This window comes from Dreissena polymorpha, chromosome 2 (assembly GCF_020536995.1).
Source record: "Dreissena polymorpha isolate Duluth1 chromosome 2, UMN_Dpol_1.0, whole genome shotgun sequence".
In the NCBI taxonomy this organism is placed as follows: Eukaryota; Metazoa; Mollusca; class Bivalvia; order Myida; family Dreissenidae; genus Dreissena; species Dreissena polymorpha.
In genome coordinates this window covers 94,037,100-94,049,101 of record NC_068356.1, presented here as the reverse complement: position 1 = coordinate 94,049,101, position 12,002 = coordinate 94,037,100, and the positions used below count along the sequence as shown (strand labels likewise).

Below are 12,002 nucleotides of genomic sequence, written 5' to 3'. Positions count from 1 at the left end.
GGTTAAATACGTATGTAATGGTAAAGGGTTAAATACGTATATAATGGTAAAGGGTTAAATTGCCCATGCCATTACAGTGGTCCCCTCTCAGATCCAGTCCCTGGTAGGTCCAGCAGCTAAAGGTCGATGGCTTGGAGGAATGGTAGCAGCCGGGGCAGGTAATCCATCGTGACATTTCCCTGACCATTAAACGTGAAATTCAAAATAATCACTGTGTTTAAAAAATGAATAATAAAATGTATTTGTGTATTATAAGATTTGTAAATTAATGTTATTTTATTAATTGAAGTGCATGATTGTTCCTGATAGCCTAAGGTGTGTGTCATCACATCTTACGATTGCAAAAGTTTAGAGAATGACCAAATGACTGAAATAAACATGACTGTATATTAAAACATATTCAACAAAATGAAAATAATTAAACATAAAGACTTTGAATACGTTTTGATTGGACTGTTCGCTATAAATGTCTTGATAATAATGATGGCAGTGGCAATAATGCTATAAGCCTCGTTGTAGAGCAACTGGGCTTAATGCATGTGCGTTAAGTGTCGTCACAGATGAGGACCGACTTACCAGGGATGACACTTTCCGCAAAGACTGGATTTTTATTTAGCAGAGTTCTTCAAACGAAAATGTCCATGCAAGCGGAAAGAATTGTACCTGATTAGCCTGTGCTAATCTGGAACATCACTTGACGCACATGCATTAAGCTCAGTTTTCCGAGATCGATGCTGTATTGTTTCTGGTGTGGCTGTTGCAGCCGTGACCTTCACCATATCGCCGTTGATCGGCATGCAGAGTGACAGAGCCTCTTTCAAATTTGGCAAGCGCCGCCCACTGATGTTCCTAGGCTCTATAGCTCTCTGGTAACTTTTGCTTTGATGAATTTATCAGGGAGTTCAGCGGTATTGTGTTTGAGTAATTTGTGTAATTTGTGGGAAAACAACGCAAGTGCCCAGTATATAGAATTTTATAATACAGATATTGTACAAATCGGTAAAAACAGAAAGCTTATTAAAAAATTATACTAAAAACATGTGTGTCATTAAACTTCAGTTAATTTTAAAAGTGAATAAGTAGACTTTATATTATGAAAAGTAAGTAGTGTATATTGATTAACCCATTCATGCCTAGCGTCCTGAAAAAGGGACATTGCAAACAGCGTAGACCCAGATGAGACGCCGCATAATGCGGCGTCTCATCTGGGTCTGCGCTGTTTGCTTAAATAAATTTCTGTAAGAAATATTCTAAATATAGAAATAAATATACCAGACACCCCTACTTTTGGAAATAAATTGATCCAATTTAGAAGGGTGGGAGAGTCCACTAGGCATTAATGGGTTAAAAGTGTTTCCTCTTGTGGAGATTTGACTATCCATGCAGAACAACACAAAAGTCTCCATAAGACCTTTAGACTCATTCATGCTTCATCCAAAAAGTGCAAATACGTTAATGCTTAACGCATTTATCAATTAATAAAAAAGTAACTCATGTGCACTGCCTGCGTATGGTTTAGACGTTAAGAAGTGTGAAATCATCAAAGACAGATGCCGCCATACGTTTTGTCAGATCGATAATAGGCTAACAATCGGCATGAGCACGCGACGTTTATAATTCCTAATACCATATTGACTCGGCGTCTTTTTGACAGCCATTAGTCGGAAATATATAAGAACAATTCTGGTTTCGAATCGATCATACGTAAAGGGACAGTTTTCACGATTGCAAAAAAAGTTAATTTGAAAAGTTGGAATATTTTGATGGCATTTTTTTTATTAAAGCTTCAAATTAAAACAGAAACGCTATCAAAAACACAGTCTTGGTTATTTTATCTTGTACTACCATCACATAAACTTTACTGTTTGAATATTAAATGCATGAAATAACTAAGATACATAACGTATACAGAAATTTGAGCTGTAATGTAAGTAATATCATATTGTGATGTTGTTTGCTTTATCAAAAGCATCATGGCAACTGGTTCCATAAACTATGTGAATTCCATGACGTGATAATAATGCAGAATTCTAACACTATTGTTGAACATATGTACGAGTTTGATCACTGTGTATGTTTTGAGTGGATCTGAATTTCATATATCCGTATATCTTTGTGCGTTTTCCTGTCTTAACCGTTCAATACTGTATACAGGAAATATAATATAACATATTCGGCGCACCCCGGGTAATAGGGCTTATGCTTAACTGGTCCCCCGTTGAATATAACCGTTGACTTCGTTGACTATACTATACAACAGGTACAGGCTTATGGTTCGCGCGCGGCATTCCCCGGATTATTTTTTTTAATCTGTCTATCATTCCGTTGATAACTAGATCAAATACAAAAATTCACATGCTCACAAATCAAGAATTCCACTTTTAAGTAACGCGAGGATATTATGTATCATGTAGTACTCAAGTTGCATATGTATGATGAATCTTATTTGACTAGAACGAGATTTCATTCTTACCTGTCAGCTGTCAAAAAGTTCGGGAAAATAAACCGGAAATGGTACACGGATTATTTCCCCTGATATGTTTCTAAAAATAACCGGTCCAATTTTGGACCGGTAAAATTAGCTTGTACCGATCCCTATATAGAGAGTAGCGAAAGATAAGGGGAAGTAACAAATCTAGGCCTAATGCATTCATGGAAAGTGTCGTCCCAGATTAGCCTGTGCAGTCCGCATAAGTTTCTCAGGGACAAAGCTCCCTGTCTAAACTGGATTTCGCTAAAAAGACACTTCCTTATATTTTATTCCATAACTGCAAAACGTTTCGTTCCTGATTAGCCTGTGCGGTCAGGGGAAACTAATTTGGGACGACACATTACGCACATGCCTTAATACTCGTTTTCTCAGAACGCGGCTCCATTATGTATAATTCTATAATTCTATACCTGATTATGTTCACAGCATAGGCCTAGTCGGTATGGCCATCAGCTCTCCCGACATATCAGTCGAGTAAGTGAGGTGTACAAGTATAGGTAGCTTTGCTTGTTGTTTCTCTTGTCTCGTGTAAAATGTCCTACATAAGTTCGTTTATTATGTTCACGAAAATTATTTTAATAAACTAATAAATTCTACAAATCAGTAATATATTTGTGTGTATTCAAGAGTTTAATAGCTCATTCGAACTGTATGTCTGATTTTTTTCATTAAAGGGATCTTTTCACGGTTTGGTAAATTGACAAAATTGAAAAAAGTTGTTTCAGATTCGCAAATTTTCGGTTTAGTTATGATATTTGTGAGGAAACAGTATTACTGAACATTTGCCATGGTCTAATATAGCCATTATATGCATCTTTTGACGATTTAAAAACCTAAAAATTATAAAGCGTTGCAACGCGAAACGATTGAATAATTTGGAGAGTTCGGTTGTTGACGTTTAAATTTGTGAAACTACGAAGATTGCTTATATAACGTATAAAATACGCATGTTATGTATGCTTGGCAGGATAGCTCAGTTGGCTAATGCGTTTTTACTTCAGGATACCGGGGGTCACTGGTTTGAGCCCTGCTACGGGCTCCTTTTTTTTCCTTTTTTAAATTTTATTTTTGATTTTTTACTGGAGCTTATAAAATTTAATATTTACATTTATCAATATGAAGCATTTAATGTCAAACTTCAAAACATGCCAAAATCTGTGAAAAGGCCCCTTTAATTACACATTTCAACAAGAAAGAAAAAAACAGAAGCATATGCATTATGGTCATAACAATAACAGTAAGAATTATACAATTTCTACTAACAATAATATAACGTTATTTCCTTTCATATACCAATGGTTAGATTTTTGTAATTTTATATTGTTACTATTAATGTGTTTTTAGACAACTGGACACTGGAGAACAGAAGAATTCGTCAGGAAAGGTACTTAACATTGAGTTCCCTACAGTAAAGCGACTATAAACGATCTTATTACGTGAATGAATCCGAAACTAGATTCAAAGTTCAGAAAAAATAGTACTAAAATAAAAAGTTTTATTCAATTCAAATGATAATGAAACAAAAACACACCCCAGTATGTACGCAATACATTTATTCCGTTAGGAAATCCCCATAAGCATGTGCAGATTCGTTCATACGACTAGACACAATTCAACGAAAATATAGTTAACATGTCGGTATTGGCGTTTATTAGACCGTTAAATCTCTAAATGAAGTAAACAGTATTTGACTTAAACACGATCCGGTAACATCAATAGCATTGCAAGCCGGACACGTATGTTTATGCGTTCGCACAGATTTGACCATGTTTCAAGGCCGTATACAGTCATAAGTAACCCCGATGTGTCGACATCAGTTGCAGTGTACCCGGGATCTGGTTGCGCTGCGCTGCGCCCCCTATTGGAACAAGTCCGCCCACAATCCTCTTGACGCCCACAAGGACGGCGCCCAGCAGCCGAACTCCATTGTAATGCAGCACAACTCCTTTGGAGATGGGGAAGGCGTGGTCGAGTCATCCAGCGGGAATCTAGGTACTTTGACTTACTTGAATTATTCCCTTAACTAAAGTTCCTTGAGCGACATTGGTATAGGCAACATTTCTGTTTAGCGTTCTGTGTTTTAGACGGCTTCGCTTAAGCTCTCCGCATGACATGATGCAGTTCTTCATTTCTTCCTCACAGGATCGCCTTCAGGTGATCTTAAGACGTAGGATAAATACTTTAGTTTAGACCTATTTATTGTAGCTCGATCGCATTTAAAGTACTTACTACTTATTGGAAACGCTCTCGAGTCCGTTTCCTTGGACTAAAACCAGTACTTCGTATCTATGGGGGAAGTCTAAAGAACGCTCCCACAATGGGGATCGATCCCGTGACTTCCTGGTCGCTAGGCGGACACCATATCCACTACGCCGCGGCGACCTCGAAGGATACAGTTGAACGGTTGCCATGTTAATGCGAAATGAAAATGTCCAGATTCTAAAACGGGTATAGCAGATGGTGATGCAGAGGTTCCGTTTTGCGAAATATTTCTTTCTTTGATTACAGAGTTTATGAAAGGGCCATCCACTCATTATCTTACTTGTATAATTAAAAATGTATACCGGTAACTAGTTTGTCAAAAAAAATGTCCCTTTGAAATCTGTATTGGAAAACTCGCTTATACTGAAAGACGCATATACTGAATTAAAAAAGGGGCTTTTTGCATAAGCAGTGTTCTTAATTGTGTTGCAGCCCTTTATATAGTATTCTACCTCCTGGTTACCTCAGCGTTTGCCGGTATCACGGTGCCGTACAATGCACTGATTGCAGACAAGTCGAACCCCTCCCAGAGAGGTAGGGAAATACTGAAAAGAAGTGCGTGTTGTAATCTATGAGCTTAACCCATTTATGCCGAGTGGACTCTCTCATCCTTCTAAATTGGATCAATTTATTTCCAAAATTAGAGATGTCTAGTATATTTATTTGTATATTTAGAATATTTCTTACAGAAATCCCTCGAAGCAAACAGCGCAGACTCAGATGAGAAGCCGCATCATGCGGCGTCTCATCTGGGTCTATGCTGTTTGCCAAGGCCTTTTTTCTAGACGCTAGGCATAAATGGTTTAAATGCTTATGTTTTCAACAAAAAACATAAACCGCAGGACCTATGACCTAATTCCATTTAGTTTTCAAATGATTATAAATGTTTACTTAAACATAAATCTTTCATTTTTCCAGCTCGTTGCGATTGAGATTTGACTTTGAAAACGTTGAGTGCTATATAATGATATTTGCAAAACAGTACTGTACTTAGTGAATGTGATTATAGCTATATGAAAACAATTACAAGTACAAGGAAAGCCTAGGGCATCGTTAACAGTATCAAAATAATTTTTCAAAACTAGAAATGGCGCGGCAGAGGCCGACGCGTATCCCCACGCCGCATGTTTGACCCAGGAGCGCCCCAGGGTTGGTAATGGAGTCATGCATAGTTGAGATTGACCGTATTGTCAAAAGAGATGGTCAGTATCAATTTGAGGTAGAAATGAAGAAGTTAATGTATAACCTTAAAAAAATCAGTTAAAATCTCTGACCCGGCCCCACCTCAACCCCCATAACTTTTGACCCAGGGGTCAGATCAAAATTCCAAAATAGTGCACTGTCGCACATATGCTCAAAGCTACCATGCGTGTAAGTTTCAACGTTTTAGTGCTAATAGTGTAGGAGGAGATAGTGGCCAGGACGGACGGACGAACGGCGGAGATAACCACATAAGCCCCACTTTTTCTCCGAAAAGCGTGGGGATAATACGAGGTTGTTTTCGAATACATATTTTTCAACTGGGTATGCTATGTGCTGTTTAATAATTTGAAATACATAAACCATAGATTTTGCTAATGCGTAACACTAATGTTGTTATAAAAACTTTTGAAAATACTTCAGTAATTTTTATTTTATTGTATTGTTGTATTGCGCTTCAATGATAGATGAATATTAAACGTATATCATACTTCCCCATGCCACATTGCATCTACGGGCTTAACGCCTGTTGTTTAGTAATGTCATATTGCATACCACGTACCGACCCTTAAGTAAAGTCATGTCACAATGCAGGTCTGATTGAATGGAAAATCCGTTTTGTTTAACAACTTAAAATAGCATGTCTGAACCCTAATGGCACGTACTGACCCTAATTGTTAAATTATGCAAAATATGTCGGTCATAATTCTGGGAAAACTTGGCTTAATAAACGTGCTTCAATTGTCGTCTCAGATTAACTCGTGCTGTCCGCGCAAGCTTATCTAGGCCGACGCTTTCCGCCTGCACTGGGGTTTTGTTTAGAAGAGACCTCGTATATAAGAATACATCCACAGAAGCGGAAAGTGTGGACCCTGATGAGCCTGTTTAGACTGCACAGGCTAATGTCTGATGACACTTGACGTACATACCTGAAGCCCAGTTTTCTCAGAATGAGATTCATTTGTAGGTCTTAATTCTGGGGTCATGGCTGCGACGATTCTCGTAGGAAACGTGAGTGGAGCCGCAGTAGGAACGTCATTTACGGTACGTCAAGTTACTATGAATATATGTAATGTTGAATGCATTGGGAATTACATTTCGCGTTGGCAATACCTTACTGCGATTTGATGTTTTATTAGGAGATTGTTAGTGTGTTAGTGGCATTTCCTTTCGTACATGTTTACAATATTTTAATGTGTCATTTGCATTAAACCGTCCGACCAACGGAGTATAATTTAAGTCCTGTGCTTAGGTTTAACTGTAAAATGATTTACAGACTCATCTGAACAAAACGTTAAAATTTACCATGAGAGTTATCTTTTAAAATATGCAATGTGAATGCATGACTTTATAGCTTGCTTAAGTTAAACTTCTCTGATGATGCATTCTAGCATATTGGCGTCATTGGCGCTTACTCAATAGCCATAACCATTGTACTGATAACCCTGCTCATCACCATATTTACCACCGAAGAGGATCATGGGAAACACGTGCTGGAACCAATAGGTGAGATATACATGTAGTTTCAAAATAAACCAGTAGGCTTTATATCACGCCATCTACAAAATACTCTTCTCTAATTGGCTGTTTGACGTCACATGCTGACCCCATGTATTCTATATGGTGTCAGCAGACTATATGAGTAGACTATATAGGGCAGTATGCTGTCCCCATATATTCTATATGGTGTCAGTAGACTATAAGGGGCAGTAGACAAGTTTTGTTATTGTTATATAATGTTCTTGAATTTAATATTTTCGATAATACTAGTTATAAAAAAACATTGTTTGTCCTTGTTAATTTGATGAGATGGAAAGTATTTGCGTCATATAATCGTTACAGGGTAAGTTACTGACCCACAGAACCGTATATCCACTATCGGGTCAGTAACTACCGTAACCCTGTAACTATTAATCTCAATGCGTTCATATGCATTACGACACTAAATACGTAACAATATTGTTTCTGCCTGAGTATGTCGATTAGAAGAAGTAACGCGCATTTATAAATTTGTGAATAAGATCTGTTTAAAGATGACAAAATATACGAAACACACTTCTAACCAGAAGTGATGATAAAAACTTGTAGTTGTATAAGTATTTGATTGGTTACGTTTTTGTCATTCTTAACGTTTCAACGTTTCCGTTTATGTATGGAAATCTATACATTCACATATAAGTATCCCGAAAGCGTGTTTTTCATAATTTCAGATTGTCTTGCAATTTTCAGTGGCTTCTGGGACCCTTTAAAAGGTAGTTTTGCAACAGTATTTTACAATGATATTTCGCTTCATAAATAAATTGGAATATATGCACATAAATGTCAATTTATACACAAATGAGCCGCGACATGCGAAAATGGATCTTATGTCGTTTGCTGCCTTGGTAGCTCCACACCAGTCTGCGCATCCGCAGACTATTAATGAGCTACACTGCCCTCTAATTAAAAGAGACCACAAAACATGGCTTGACTTTTGCAGACATGGTAGCTCCTGAACATTATGTGTTAATGCACTGGCTTGTCTGAAGTTACGTTGGCTTCATAAGGCATAAAATCCTTTTGTGCATAACACGGTTTAATCATTCTTATCACGGAAGTTTTAATGAAACTGCTTTTTTATGTATCTCTATGTAAGCCGCAATAATAGAAGTTTTTATTTTTCTATACTTAATATGCGTGTATTTAACTGACATGTGAACGAAAATGAAATATTGGTGTTGTACGGTTTTACTTAACTAAATCAATAAACGTTTTACCTTAATTGTAGAACATAACTTCCGATGGGTGTTTATTACACGGTTTCTAATGCAACAGGGAGTGTCAACGGTTACAGGGTAAGTGATCAACATTACATTTTTCCGTTTGAGTTTTAACTACATTCATAAAAACGGCTACTTTCGAAAAGCATACACTTTTGGATAATCGAAACTTGTCAAGTGTGACCTTAAAGTCAATCAGTTTTTAAAATAAAATATTTACATTTACCATGTACAAAGGTCATTCTTACTTTAATGATGTTAATACAGTTTTAATCCGTGTATTGAACAATATTCGTAAACTTAAAGAAGAAGGACGCTCTTGATCATATTATTTTCTTAAATAAATACTACACTTCATGCCGAGCTCAATTAGGTTAATTTAACGGTTGTTTTTGAATTGGTAAATTCAACAACACATGCCGATTTAAAGAAGAATGGCACTCTATATAATATTCTATCCTTAAATTATAACTACACCTAATGACGAGTTTCCCACAGGTTTCTCCAGTACTGGCTTCACGACATGGTTCGCCTGCCCAACTGCTGGACCGCGGCCACATGCGTAGCTCTTCTGCTGCTGCCGATGTTGTTCGCGGCCGCCTGTAGCTCAGTGGTGTTCGGCATCCTGTCCGACAGAACCCACCGCCGGAAACCAATCGTTATAGGCGCAGGTATATTTTCTAGTGTGCTTAGACGCGCTCCGTTCTTCTTTGAATAGTTCCGCATTTGTCTTTTACGAAGATACACAATATTTAGCTCTTCTTAAATACGTGTGTTAATTTGATTTTTTTTCTTCTGGTTTATTTCCTTATCGATTTTGTCATGAAGAATACACGTTTACCCAATACTTAGCTCATTGAAAATAAATATGTCTCTCAATAAGATAATTCTCATATTGGATGTTTAATTTAACATCTTTAATATATACTGATACCGATATACCGTCATGGATTTTTCGAATCTTGCCGAAAACAATGCTTACTGTAAAGTCTTATCAATATTTTGTATTGTGGCGGCGCCTACGCTCGGTCCCTCCGTAGTACGATACGGTATGAATACCGGTAGATCAGATTTGTAGCGCTTTGCTTCGGTACTTTACGATACGATGACCAATTTAACCCTTTGCATGCTGGGAAATTTGTCTTCTGCTAAAATGTCGTCTGCAGAATTTCTAAAATTAGCATTTCTTCGAAAAAAAAAATTACTATCAGAATAGCAAACAGTTTGGATCCAGATGAGACGCCACGTTCTGTGGCGTCTCATCTGGATCCAAACTGTTTGCAAAGGCCTTCAAAATTCGGTTCCCGCATTGTTAGGGTTAACAATAGATCGCATTCGATCGTGTCAAACATTGACTTGTAACAAACCGCTTAATTGTTCTACACATTTATTAACAAGCTTGACGTCTGAATCTGATAATACCCGCTACGATCAGATAAGATCATCACGATCGTGAAAATTGAAACGCACCATTTACAATCACATGCTCTTAATCTCTACCGTACATTTATATAAGTGAGCAGTAGTAACCTATATTTCATTTGTATCATTTTTTCCAGCCGTTGTCATGACCGTCAACATATCTATAATGATCGCCGTCTCGGGGTACTGGGCGTTCTATATCGCCATAGCAACGGCTTTCTGTTTCGGTACGTAACCTCGTTAGCGGTTCTCTCCTGCGAGATGACAGTGAAACACACAAAGAAAGAATGATCGCTTCTAGAAGTTTTATATTGAGATTTATGTATCTAAGTGTGCAATATCTTTGCTCCACACTAACGTCGCGGACCCACAGTGGCTGCGTGCCCGGCTTTTAAGCTATTAAAACATCTTTGAAGTGTGTTTCATAAAAAAAACACTTGTTTTTCATATGCATTTAGATGCAATTATTATCTACTGCATTTACTTATGTAACTTTACATCAACAGAAAAACGTACCGTTAAATAGCCTACTAAATACCCTTTCAACTTAAAAAAGACAAACCAAGTAAAACATGATCATTGAATAATTCCAGTAATTTAAAACGTTTTGTTGTAAGTGTGAATTAATTGCAATAATCGAAATATGATTTGTTTTCTATTCTATTTATTTAACATAACCAAATGGAATTCCTTGGCAAATGTTTCGTTTGCCTTGATCATGGTAAGAAGTATCTTGTATATGATATGTTTTACAAGGAGCAGAGTAGGGAGCAAAGTTACATCAAGCATATTTTATTTTGCGGATACGCATGCATATTTCAACACGATAACTTTTTTGCGGTACGATAACATCACGGTGCCTATACCACGTGACTTTTTCGCATCCGTGTTGGGAGAATAAAGCGCGACCCAGTTAACATTTTTAAGGATCTCTTTTTAAATATTTCACCATTTTTAATGGGATAAAGTGGAGAGCCCGCTCATTCGTAAGAGTTTTCTATAGGCATCATGATCTTTTTGAACAAATAAGTTTTTTTTAAGTAAAGTTCAACCGCGCGTTTGAACGGTTAGAAAAATGTTGGATCAGTGTGGGGACTTCATATTACAAACGCGCGGTTGCACTTTACTGACAAAATACTTGTTTTGCAAGATCATGATCATTAAAAATGTTAACTGGTTCTCCCAACACAGATCTTAAAAAGTTACTCGGTATAGGCACCGTGAACAAAGGGATGCTATCACTACCAACAAACGTCTTTGCACTATGTACTACATTCCTTCTCCTCAATGATTTCGTTTAAAACATGTCGCACACGAATTAAGTACGAACATCTATTGTTATCAACCGTAATCTCTTTTTCAGGAATCGGATTCGGGTCTTTCCAGGCGGTTGATTTTGCGTTGGTGATGGACGTTTTACCAAAGGACCGAGACAAGGCCAAAGACATTGCAGTGTGGCACCAGGCACTGATCTTACCCAACGCTTTGGCCACACCTATTGGCGGATTTATACTGGACTATTTTCAGAGCGTAAACTGCGAACTTGGTCTCGGTTACGTTATACTATTCAGCGTTACTGCGGTCTACTTTAGCCTGAGCGGTATATTCGTAACAAGAATTAATTTAGCTAAGTAAGTGTGATGACTCTTTTGTTGAATGTGTTAGTTTTCTTTGAACAAAAAATGATGTACACTATTGTCACAAAACTATTTATGTTGTTATTTACTTCTTTATGGTCATGTGCGCGTGTTGTTATTGTTGTTGATATTCCCTGTCTCATGCTAAGTTAAGTATTTATTTGGTATTACACCGACGACTGAAAATAATTGTGATAGCTTTTGTTTATTTGTGTCAAGTTGACCTTTTTA

The 12,002-nt window shown here is 37.3% G+C and overlaps 1 protein-coding gene across 1 annotated transcript in view; it reads left to right on the top strand.

Moving 5' to 3' along the window:
• Positions 1-11,962, top strand: part of LOC127870361 (uncharacterized) — a 19,955-nt gene extending 7,993 nt beyond the window's left edge. Inside the window, exons 3-15 of the mRNA XM_052412983.1 lie at positions 78-158; positions 764-869; positions 2,918-2,965; positions 3,836-3,875; positions 4,309-4,483; positions 5,186-5,287; positions 6,921-6,997; positions 7,345-7,459; positions 8,164-8,205; positions 8,721-8,787; positions 9,211-9,383; positions 10,272-10,361; positions 11,498-11,962. Coding sequence (XP_052268943.1) covers positions 78-158; positions 764-869; positions 2,918-2,965; positions 3,836-3,875; positions 4,309-4,483; positions 5,186-5,287; positions 6,921-6,997; positions 7,345-7,459; positions 8,164-8,205; positions 8,721-8,787; positions 9,211-9,383; positions 10,272-10,361; positions 11,498-11,769 — 1,388 coding nt within the window. The 3' untranslated portion in view covers positions 11,770-11,962. The remainder of the gene's footprint in view (positions 1-77; positions 159-763; positions 870-2,917; positions 2,966-3,835; positions 3,876-4,308; positions 4,484-5,185; positions 5,288-6,920; positions 6,998-7,344; positions 7,460-8,163; positions 8,206-8,720; positions 8,788-9,210; positions 9,384-10,271; positions 10,362-11,497) is intronic.
• The last annotated feature ends 40 nt before the right edge of the window (positions 11,963-12,002 follow it).